The sequence below is a fragment of the Bubalus bubalis genome, chromosome 6 (assembly GCF_019923935.1).
Source record: "Bubalus bubalis isolate 160015118507 breed Murrah chromosome 6, NDDB_SH_1, whole genome shotgun sequence".
Classification (NCBI taxonomy): Eukaryota; Metazoa; Chordata; class Mammalia; order Artiodactyla; family Bovidae; genus Bubalus; species Bubalus bubalis.
The window spans coordinates 1802375-1814804 of NC_059162.1; the positions used below are offsets into that span (position 1 = coordinate 1802375).

At 43.3% G+C, this 12430-nt stretch overlaps 1 protein-coding gene across 1 annotated transcript in view; it reads right to left on the reverse strand.

Moving 5' to 3' along the window:
• The window catches only part of STYXL2 (serine/threonine/tyrosine interacting like 2), a 53083-nt gene that overhangs the window by 23837 nt on the left and 16816 nt on the right, over positions 1–12430 (reverse strand). The window contains exon 3 of the mRNA XM_045165976.1: positions 5410–5504. Within this exon, the coding sequence (XP_045021911.1) occupies positions 5410–5504 (95 nt within the window). The remainder of the gene's footprint in view (positions 1–5409; positions 5505–12430) is intronic.

A 12430-nucleotide genomic window follows, 5' to 3' on the forward strand; every position in this document is an offset into this window, starting at 1 on the left:
TTTATCAGTTCAGTTCAGTCGCTCAGTCATGTCTGATTCTGTGATCCCATGGGCTGCAGCACCCGAGGCCTCCTCGGTGCTGCAGTCCTTGGGGTCCATCACCTGTCCATCATCCAACTCCCAGAGTTTACTCATACTCAGGTCCATTGAGTTAGTGATGCCATCCAACCTTCTCATTCTCTGTCAGCCCCTTTTCCTGTCTTCAGTCTTTCCCAACATCAGGGTCTTTTCCAATGAGTTAGCTCTTTGCAGCAGGTGATCAAAGTATTGGAGTTTCAGCTTCAGCATCAGTCCTTCTAATGAATATTCAGGACTGATTTCCTTTAGGATGGACTGGTTGGATCTCCTTGCAGCCTTAGGGACTCTCGAGAGTCCTCTACAACACCACAGTTCAAAAGCATCAATTCTTCAGCACTCAGCTTTCTTTATAGAACAACTCTCACATCCATACATGACTATTGAAAAATCATAGCTTTGATTAGACAGACCTTTGTTGGCAAAGTAATGTCTCTGTTTTTTAATATGCTGTCTAGGTTGATCATAACTTCTCCCAAGGAGTAAGTGTCTTAATTTCATGGCTGCAGTCACCATCTGCAGTGATTTTGGAGCTCAAAAAAATAAAATCTGTCACTGTTTCCACATCTATTTGCTGTGAACTGATGGGACCTGTGGTCATATATGGATGTGAGAGTTGGACTGTGAAGAAGGCTTAGCACAGAAGAATTGATGCTTTTGAACTGTGGTGTTGGAAGAAGACTTTTGAGAGTCCCTTGGACTGCAAGGAGGTCCAACCAGTCCATTCTGAAGCAGATCAGCCCTGGATTTTTTTTGGAAGGAATGATGCTAAAGCTGAAACTCCAGTACTTTGGCCACTTCATGCGAAGAGTTAACTCATTGGAAAAGACTCTGATGCTGGGAGGGATTGGGATCAGGAGGAGAAGGGGACGACAGAGGATGAGATGGCTGGATGGCATCACTGACCCGATGGACGTGAGTCTGAGTGAACTCCGGGAGTTGGTGATGGACAGGGAGGCCTGGCGTGCTGCGATTCATGGGGTCGCAAAGAGTCGGACACGACTGAGCCACTGAACTGAACTGAACTGATGGGACCAGATGCCATGATCTTAGTTTTCTGAATGTTGAGTTTTAAGACAACTTTTTCACTCTCCTCTTTCACTTTCGTCAACAGGCTCTTTAGTTCTTCTTCGCTTTCTGCCATAAGGGTGGTGTCATCTGCATATCTGAGGTTATTGATATTTTCCCCGGCAATCTTGATTTCAGCTTGTGCTTCTTCCAGCCCAGTGTTTCTCATGAAGTACTCTGCATATAAGTTAAATAAGCAGCCTTGACATACTCCTTTCTCAATTTGGAGCCAGTCTGTTGTTCCATGTCCAGTTCTAACTAACTGCTGCTTTTTGACCTGCATACAGAGTTCTCAGGAGTCAGGCAAGGTGGTCTGGTATTCCCATTTCTTTAAGACTTTTCCGCTGTTTATTGTGATCCACGCAGTCAAAGGCTTTGGCATAGTCAATGAAGCAGAAGTAGTTGTTTTTCTGGAACTCTCTTGCTTTTTCAATGATCCAACAGATGTTGGCCATTTGATCTCTGGTTCCTCTGCCTTTTCTAAAATCAGCTTGAACATCTGGAAGTTGACAATTCACGTATTGTTGAAGCCTGGCTTGGAGAATTTTGAGCTTTACTTTACTAGCATGTGAGATGAGTGCAATTGTGCCGTAGTTTCAACATTCTTTGCCATTGCTTTTCTTTGGGATTGGAATGAAAACTGACCTTTTCCAGTCCTGTGGCCACTGCTGAGTTTTCCAAATTTGCTGGCATATTGAGTGTAGCACTCACAGCATCATCTTTTAGGATTTGAAATAGCTCAACTGGAATTCCATCACCTCCACTAGTTTTGTTCGTAATGATGCTCCTTGACTTCCAATTCCAGGATGTCTGGGTCTAGGTGAGTGATCACCCCCTTGTGATTATCTGGGTCATGAAGATCTTTTTTGTACATTTCTTCTGTGTATTCTTGCCACCTCTTCTTAATATCTTCTGCTTCTGTTAGGTCCATACCATTCTGTCCTTTATTGAGCCCATCTTTGCATGAAATGTTCCCTTGGTATCTCTAATTTTCTTGAAGAGCTCTCTAGTCTTTTCCATTCTATTGTTTTCCTCTATTTCTTTGCATTGATCATTGAGGAAGGCTTTCTTATCTCTCCTGCAATTCTTTGGAACTCTGCCTTCAAATGGGTATATTTTTCCTTTTCTCCTTTGCTTTTGGCTTCTCTTCTTTTCACAGCTATTTGTAAGGCCTCCTCAGACAGCCATTTTACCTTTTTTTGCATTTCTTTTTCTTGGGGATTGGTCTTGATCCCTGTCTCCTGTACAATATCACGAACCTCTGTCTGTAGTTTATCAGGCACTCTGTCTATCAGATCTAGTCACTTAAATCTATTTCTCACTTCCTCTGTATAATCATAAGGGATTTGATTTAGGTCATACCTGAATGGTCTAGTTACTAAGGAGAAGGAAAAAGAAGGTAAGTAGGAAACAGGTGTCCTCCATGTTGGTCATAACCTCTTGCCAGCACCACCTCTTCTCCATGGGTGAAATGTGGGTGAAGAGTGCAGCCACATTTGGCAAATAGATGTGGCCTTGCTCTTCATGGAATGAGCAGGTGTGTGTAAGCTGGGCATGGTACTCAAATTCTGTCGATCCAGGAGTCCTGAGTTCTGCCGAGGGCTGAGTGCTTCATTTCCCTAAAGCTTCCCTTTCCTCTCCTCCCTTATTTCTGCACCACCTGATGGGCCCCACATCCATTCACAGGTCTCAGCTCTAAATGTTCTTTGATCTCTGTTTCAAAAGCAGAAAGAAGGAAACCTCTGCAATCCCAGTGCTCTGTTTTGTTTAAAAATAGATGAAGTGTTCCTATTTTCTCCACCACTCTGGACTCTCCTGGGGTCTTAAATGGCAAATGTAAAAGCCTTTCTCTTTCCTTACTTCTAAGTAGAAGTAAGATTTCTACTTAGGTATTTTTACTACACAGAGAAAAAGACTCCCCACTGCCTCATTAAAACATACAGCGAGGCCTTCCTCAGCTATTTACATAGCAGGGTATTGTTTTGAGTTCTTTTCCTTCCTGTTTAAAACAAATGTCCCAGTTTCTTACCCACACCGGGTACTTTCCCTAGGTTTCTAGTCCACACCTCAGCCACATCAGTTCCTCCCATTTATTTCTACTCCTGGAAGTTTCTTTAGAAGACAGTTAAGCCCAGACAATTCTCTGCACTCTCTCAGATGTGTGGCATATGCAGACTTTCCTGAAATTGGAAGGTTCTGCCACATCCATTTTTACCTCTCTAGTCATTACTGAGTAGGGCAATGTTTTGAAAGATCACTTGGTACATTTTCCTTTTTTCTGTAATTTATTCTTTGCTTCTTCTTCCACCACCCACCACCCATCAGCCACTCAGACTACTGAAACTTTGACTTAATGCCTAAATATGACCTAGGATTGGAAAAAAATGCATTGCTCATTTTCAGGTCTCAGTATAAATGTTGAATGTCCCTAGAACCCCACAGACCTGACAGTGAAGCTTTCAAAGAGAGCACATGGTTTTCTCACTACCCCTTAAACTGGACTCTTACTCACACACAAAGCCTGGAGAGTAGAGCAGAAAGGGAAGCGCAGAGCATGGATGATGCAGGATGGGCTGTTAGAGACATTCCTAACCACTCAGGAGGGACAAAGAACTTTCAGAGTTAGAGTGGTGCTGTGAGCAGTTTAGAAAGAACTGGATTGGGGTCAAGACACCTTGGCCAGGGCTTATCTTGTGGCTCAGTGGTACAGAATCCTCCTGCCAGTACAAGAGGCATGGGTTCGATTCCCGGTCCGGGAAGATCCCATATGCTGTGGAGCAACTAAGCTCATGCACTGCAACTATTAAGCCTGAGCTCTAGAGCCAGGGAACTGCAACTTCTGAAGCCTCTGCACCCTAGAGCCTGTGCCCTGCAACAAGAGAAACCACTGCAGTGAGAAGCCCTCACACTGCAACGAAGAGTCTCCGCCACTCGCCACAACTGGAGAAAAGCCGGTGCAGCAACAAAGACCCAGCACAGCCAAAAATAAATACATAAAAATTCAAAATGCACACCTAGGCCTGCCTGGGAGCGAGGCAATAGCAACCCCAGGAAGGGCAATAAAGAAAACAGAAAAAAAGTAGTTATTTGAGAAGATGGAGCCTCCTGGGATTCCCAGACCAACAAGCAACATCAGGTAAAATATCTCATTCCTCATCAAGTGTACAGGAGATCCAGATGTCCTCAGAGACCCAAAGGGTCTAGGGCCTAAGGAAGACCTGGGGTTACATGGAAAAGGAGTAGTATGTTTGGTTCTCATCACTAGGGAAGTGATCCTGGCCACCAGCTGTGGATGCCAGATTAGGCTCAAGGCCAGGTGGGTGCTGTGTCATTAATAGGACTGCCTTACCCCACTATCGGAGAAGGCAATGGCACCCCACTCCAGTACTCTTGCCTGGAGAATCCCATGGACAGAGGAGCCTGGTAGGCTGCAGTCCATGGGGTCGATAAGAGTCGGACACAACTGAGCAATTTCACTTTCACTTTTCACTTTCTTGCATTGGAGAAGGAAATGGCAACCCACTCCGGTATTCTTGCCTGGAGAATCCCAGGGACAGAGGAGCCTGTTGGGCTGCTGTCTATGGGGTTGCACAGGGTCGGACACGACTGACACGACTTAGCAGCAGCAGCAGCAGCAACCCCACTATACCCATCAAAGTGAGAGAGACACCAAAGGCAAAGGCATGAGAAGGGAGAGGAATGAAATTGTGAAAGGTTATTGCCCCAATTTCCATCCAATCTGGATGCGTATCCTTGAATGAAATATTGTATGGATTCTGCTCTAAAATTTCCTGTATAAATATTAACATCTTTTTCCATTCCATCTTTTTTTTTAACCTTCTCCCCATTCATACTTCAGTGTGAAAACCATCTTTAATCTCTGGTGTAAATGCAGGTTTAAATATAGACACGGCCTTGAACAGAACTCTGTGGATGCTCCCAGCCATTTTTGGGGCTCTCAGATCAGCATCTGTAGCATAACCAGGACCCCTGAGTTTAACTGAAAAACTGGAGTAGAGGCCCTAGTGGCAGATTGGAGTTACCTCCCGGCTGTTGACTAGAGAACTGTTCACACTGAGACATAATAATTTCCACTCTGTCCCATGAAGGTTGATGAGGAGGGGTTGGAGGAACTGTCTTCTTTGGACCTGCTCTTCTTAATGTGATGGGAATCACGTGAGAAACACATGACATCTCCCAATGAGCCCCTTCTGAGGGTCTCCAGATGACCCATGGACCCTCCCACCTGGCGTCTGATGGCATCACCTTCATTGATGATCTGTTTAGCTGCAACAGCTGAGGAGAGGTGAATGGGATCCATGAAAATGCTTTCTGTTTCTGCATCTGAGACCATTGAGTACCTGAAAGAAGAGGATATCATGTGAGATGACTTAGAGCATCTGAATGGAAGATAATCTTTTTAGACAAGAAACCTAGATCCGATTATAGCCATGAGTGGCAAACAATGAGAGATAAAGGGAATGCCTTCTTAAGAATGCAGACCACTGGGTATGCTATGGCTTAGTCACCTACTTATTTTTAGACCAGAATCGATGCCTTGATATGTGATGACGTGGTAGTCTGGGTTGTGGAGGGAAGAGACTGGGGAGAACTTACACTAATGTGGCCCCACTTTCTCTGTGTGTTCCTACCCTTGGATGTACTGCTGCTCCTTCTTTCTTTCCCTGTCCCTGCCTCTCTGTTACCATTACGATCGGATGTCCCTACCTGTGCTTCCACCAGGGTTCTGCTAGATTGTTGGGCTGGGTAGGCTGCCACCACTCCCTCCATGCACCGTATCTTCTGCCTGCTTAAAGGCATGGGCTGATGAAGAAGGGCTGGCAAAGCACCAAGGGAAGTGTGAAGACCTGATAAACTGCACAGTCCTGATTCTGAATACAAGAAATCCAGGATCTTCCTAAGTCCAGGGAAGCAATAGAGTCACTTAGGTATATGTTAGTTTTCCGGAAAGAATTCAGCAGAGGTGTCCAAAGGGATCTTTGAGGAATATGGTAAATCAAGGGCAGAAACAAGGCTTAGGACATATAATAGTGGGTCCCTGGAGAAGGTGACAACCCACTCCAGTATTCTTGGCCAGAAAATCCCATGGACAGAGGAGCCTGGTGGGCTACAGTCCATGGGGTCACACATACATGCATAGTGGTGGGTTCCCTCCTCTCTGATGGGTTCTTTTTCTTTTCCAGGTGTCATGGTGAGCTCTGGGTCTTTTTTACTTAGTCTTTCCTTTCCTTTATATCTACAGAGGATTTTTTTTAAAGTGAGAAGGCTTAATGGGTACCATTTTCCCACAAAAATTCCATCATGCCTCATTTGTTTTATAGTCAAACCCTCCCTGTACCTCACCCCCTAGCAATCACCAATCTGTTTTCTGTCCCTAAGTGTGGCCTTTTCCAGAAGGTTAGATAAATGTGATAATATAGTAGTCTTTTTGATATGGTTTATTTCACTTAGCAAAATGAATCTGAGTCATCTAATCTATTGCAATAATAGAATAATAATAATAATAGAGCCAATAAGTTGTTCCTTCTTATTGCTGAATAGTATTTCATTTCTTAGGCACTGCAGGCTGTTGCTGCCATCGCTGCCACACTGCCTGAGTGACGACTGTGTGCTCCATAGCAAAGTATGATACACTTTCTCCTGATGTGGTGATACTTTGCATTCTGGTTTTCTTCCTCAATCTGCCTGCTACTATTTACTTTTCAGAATCCTGAAACAGTTGCTGTATCCTTCTGTCCAGGTTTTATAAGGGCAATCCATGGGAGAGTCTGGGTGAAGAGTGTGTTTGCCATCTTTTCCAGAACTGGAAACTTGTACTTTATCTTTTTGATTTTAAAAGTCTGAAGTCAATATGTTTCCTGACCCTTATAATTGACCTATTTTCTCTCTGTGGAAACCAACAGGGTCCCTTTTAGTTTGCAATGTTTAGAAATTTCCTGGTGATGTTCCTTTTTTGGTATTAGTTCTAGAAGGTCTTGTAGGTGATATCCTTTTCATCATAGGGGACCGAGATGCAAAAGTAGGAAGTCAAGAGATGCCTGGAGTAACAGACAAATTTCACCTTGGAGTACAAAATGAAGCAGGGCATAGGCTAACATAGTTTTGCCAAGAGAACACACTGGTCATAGCAAAGACCCTCTTCCAACAACACAAGAGAAGACTCTACACATGGATATCATCAGATGGTCAATATAGAAATCAGACTGATTATGTTCTTTGCAGCCAAAGATGGAAAAGCTCTATACAATCAGCAAAAACAAGACCAGGAGCTGACTGTGGCTCAGATCATGAACTTCTTATTGCCAAATGCAAACTTAAATTGAAGAAAGTAGGGAAAACCACTAGCTTATTCAGGTATGACTTAAATCAAATCCCTTAAAATTTTGCAGTGGAAGTGACAAATAGATTCAAGGGATTAGATCTGATAGAGTTCCTGAAGAACTATGGATGGAGGTTCATAACATTGTAAGGAGGCAGTGATCAAAATCATCCCCAAGAAAAACAAATGCAAAAAGCAAAATGGCTGTGTGAGGAGGCATTACAAATAGCTGAGAAAAGAAAAGAAGTGAAAGGAAAAGTAAAGATAAACCCATCTGAATGCAGAGTTTCAAAGAATAGCAAGGAGATAAGAAAGCCTTCCTAAGTGAAAAATGAAATTGAAATTTGCTCAGTTGTGTCTGACTCTTTGTGACCCCATGGGATTTTCCAGGCCAGAATACTGGAGTGAGTAGCCATTTCCTTCTTCAGGGGATCTTCCCAACCCAGGGGTCAAACACAGATCTCCCGCAATGCAGGATGATTTTTTACCATCTGAGCCACCAGGAAAGCCCTTTCCTAAGTGATCAGTGCAAAGACATAGAGGAAAACAACAGAGTGGGGAAGCCTAGAGATCTCTTCAAGAAAATTAAAGATACCAAGGGCACATGTCATACAAAGATGGGCACAATAAAGGACAGAAATGGCATGGTCCTAACAGAAGTGGAAGATATTAAGAAGAGGTGGTAAGAATACACAGAAGAACTGTACAAAAAAGACCTTCATGACCCAGATAACCATGATGGTGTGATCACTCACCTAGAGCCAGATATCCTGGACCTTAGGAAGCATCACTGAGAACAAAGCTAGTGAAGGTGATAGAATTCCAGCTGAGCTATTTCAAATCCTAAAAGATGATGCTGTTAAAATGCTGTACTCAATATGCCAGCAAATTTGGAAAATTCTGCAGTGGCCACAGGACAGGAAAAGATCAGTTTTCATTCCAATCTCAAAGAAAGGCAATGCCAAAGAATGTTCAAACTGCTGCACAATTGCACGCATCTCACACACTAGCAAAGTAATGCTCAAAATTCTCCAAGCTAGGCTTCAATAGTATGTGAACCGAGAACTTCCAGATGTTCAAGCTGGAATTAGAAACGGCAAAAGTACCAGAGATCAAATTGCCAATAACTGTTGGATGATAGAAAATGCAAAAGAATTCCAGAAAAACATCTACTTCTGCTTCATTGACTACACTAAAGCCTTTGACTATGTGGATCACAACAAACTGTGGAAAATTTTTCAAGAGATGGGAATACCAGACCACCTTACCTGCCTTCTGTGAAACCTGTATGCAGGTCAAGAACCAACAGTTAGAACCAGACCTAGAACAACAGATTGGTTCCAAATTGGGAAAGGAGGATGTCAAGGCTGTATATTGTCACTCATCTTATTTAACTTATATATAGAGTACATCATGCAAAATGCTGCGCTAGATGAAGCACAAGCTGGAATCAAGATTGCAGGGAGAAGTATCAATAACCTCAGATATGCAGATGACACCACCCTTATCATAGAAAGTGAAGAGGAACTAAAGAGCCTCTTGATGAAAGTGAAAGAAGAGAGTCAAAAATTTGGCTTAAAATTCAACATTCAAAAAATTAAGATCATGGCATCTAGTCCCATCATTTCATGGCAAGTAGATAGAGAAACAATGAAAACAGTGCCAGATTTTATTTTCTTGGGCTCCAAGATCACTTCAGATGGAGTGATCTCAGCCATGAAATTAAAAGATGCCTGCTCCTTGGAAGAAGACTTATGACAAACCTAGACAGCATATTAAAAAGCAGAGATATTACTTTGCCAACAAAGGTCCATATAGTCAAAGCTATGGTTTTTCTAGTAGTCATGTATGGATGTGAGAGTTGGACTATAAAGATGGTTGAGCACCAAAGAATTGATGCTTTTGAACTGTGGTGTTGGAGAAGACTCTTTAGAGCCCCTTGGACTGCAAGGAGATCAAACCAGTCAATCCTAAAGGAAATAAGTCCTAAATATTCATTGGAAGGATTGATGCTGAAGCTGAAGCTCCAATACTTTGACCACTTGATGTGAAGAGCTGATTCACTGGAAAAGACCCTGATGCTGGGAAAGATCGAGGGCAGGAGGAAAAGGGGCTGACAGAGGATGAGATGGTTGGATGGTATCACCAACTCAATGGACATGAGCTTGAGCAAGCTTGGGGAGTTGATGATGGACAGAGAAGCCTGGCATGCTGCAGTCCATGGGGTCATGAAGAGTCGGACATGACTGAGTGAACAACAACAAAAATATATTCCTTGGTCAATGATAATCCAATGTGTTATGGATACCATTTTGAGTGCCTTTTATGAATTTGTAATAATCCTGACAAAATAGGTTTTATTTTTCATGCTTTAAGGTGAGGAAATTGTGGCATAGAGAGGTTAAAAAAATTGCCCCGAAGAGTAAATAAGTGGGATAGCTAAGTTGCAAACATAGAGCAGTCCTGCTCTGAGTCCAGTCCATTGCAATGCATGGATACCATTTTGATTGGAAAGGGGAAGTGAACTGGCTGGTGGACAAACCCCAGCTGGATTCCCAGGCCCAACATAGACTTTGACACAGAAAATACTTAAAGAATACTTGTTGAAAACATGGATAGATGGTTGCATGGATTTGGTTGAGTTGAGCTGAGTCCAGCTGAACTGAACGGAGCTAAGTTGTGCTAAGTTTAGCTGAATTGATTAGCAGAACAATTACCTTGTAGTAGACACACACGTTGGATTTCCCACTTGGGAGAATGATGTAATCAGAACCAGCAAAGATATGAAGAAAGAAATGTCTTTGACAGAAGAAAGGAGTAGCTAATGTCTCTACCCAGGATGTGGCTAAATCTTTCCATGCAGGTCAGCATAATGTGGCTTCATCACTGGTAGTTCCTGAGGGATTTCCAAGAGCAACTGTGATGGATGATTCCCAAGTATGACTTGTGACCAGAAGATGCATTTCAAATAAGCGTAACCGGGGAGTGAGTGTGACTATTAAGAGTGAGATTTGTGAAACATTAATATTATCCTGGATGCCAGAACTAGAGAGGCTTTTTGAGACCTCATTGCTTTGTAAAGATAATAAAGAGTAGAACACCCGGCGGGTTGTACACAAGCTGTAAATGTACAGATTTGTTGTTATTCAGTCGCTGAGTCATGTCTGACTCTTTACAACCCCATGAACTGTAGCACACCAGGCTTCCCTGTCCTTCACTATCTCCCAGAGTTGGCTCAAACTTATGTCCATTGAGTCAATGATGCTATCCACCCATCTCACTTTCTGTCACTGCCTTCTCCTCCTGCCTTCACGCTTTCCCAGCATCTTTTTCAGTGAGTCAGCTCTTCACATCAGGTGGCCAAAGTATTGGAGCTTCAGCTTCAGCATCAGTCCTTCCAATGAATACTCAGGGTTGATTTCCTTTACAAGTGACTGGTTTTATCTCCTTGCTGTTCAAGGGACTCTCAGGAGTTCTCCAGCACCACAGTTCAAAAGCATCAATTCTTTGGCACTCTGCCTTCCTTATGGTCCGGCTCTCACATCCATACATGACTCCTGGAAAAACCATAGCTTTGACTATATGGACCTTTGTCATACAGATTAAGCAGTCATATTTCTCCCTGTACCTCCAGCACATGGATGGTGAGTGACCAGACAGGTTTTGATGACTGCATGGATGGTAAGTGGACAGATGGGTAGATGGATGAACACATGGGTGACTGGCTGAATGGACGGAATTCTCGGCAGCAGACAGGGTGTCCACATACCACATACCACCTTGGCGATCAAACTTGATAGTCTCCACAGTCCAGCAGTCTCTGATCTCTTTCTACTCTCCAGCCTCAGCTTGTGCTGGCTTCCCTTGGGCTCACTTCTTTCCAGTACACTGATTCTCTAGGCTTTCCATCCTCACCAATTTTCCTTTTGCCCAGGCATTTTGCCAAAGCCAATTTCCACTGCCTGGATAATCAGTCCTCCCCCTCCTCACTGATCTTTCAGATCTTAGTTTAATCATCGTTTCACTAGGGAAGTTTTCCCTGTTTTCCACCTCTCATTGCACCATACACCTTTTTTTTGTAGCACTTCTATTAATGTAACTTTACATTTATTTACAAAATAATTTGATAAATTCTGTTTCCTATAAAAGACCATACCCTCTGTGAGGCAGAGACCACACCTTCTTTATTAGACTCATTAAACCACACCTGTGGCAAAATAGTCTTAGTGCTGTTAGAGTATTTTGTGAGCTGTTAGGTTCCCAGAATCTAGTTTACTGTCTGCTTAATAGATATTTTCTGATTCACTGACTGACTGAATTTGTCCTCAGGGAAGTACCATATTTAAGGGAATGTGGCAGGTACAATAGTTAGAACACAATGGTATTTATCAAGTATTGGCTACTGGCTCATCATTTTACTGGGATGCAAACCCAGGAGCAAACCCAGAGTGCTGGCTATCTTGTGTCCATGCTCATTCTCAGCTCTTCTGAGGTCAAGATGTGTACATCTTGGAGGCCTATATTGGCAGTTAGAAATTCTTTTCTTATGGTGGCCCCAGATCCATGACGCCCCTCACATAGAGGGAATCTTTGTCCCCCTCCCTGGCATCTTGGTGGCTTCTGTGACTGTTCTCACATAGACTATGGTGGGAGTGACATTACAATGTCTCGATCTGAACCTTAAGGGTAGCTCCCTGCTCCTGGCTCTTGGTGTTCTCTCTTCAGAAACCCTGAGCTTCCATATTAGAAGTCAGATGACCTCAACCACCCCAAAGCCACCAAGCTGGAAAAGCTATTGACCAACACTCTCTGCCAAGCTCCTAGCCGACATTCAGCCATGTGGATGAGCCTTCTAGAGGAACATCCTTCACCTCTTGGGCCACTCAAGCTGACACCACGTGAAACACAGAGAAGCTGCCCCATCCCGTCCAAATCCCTACCCACAGA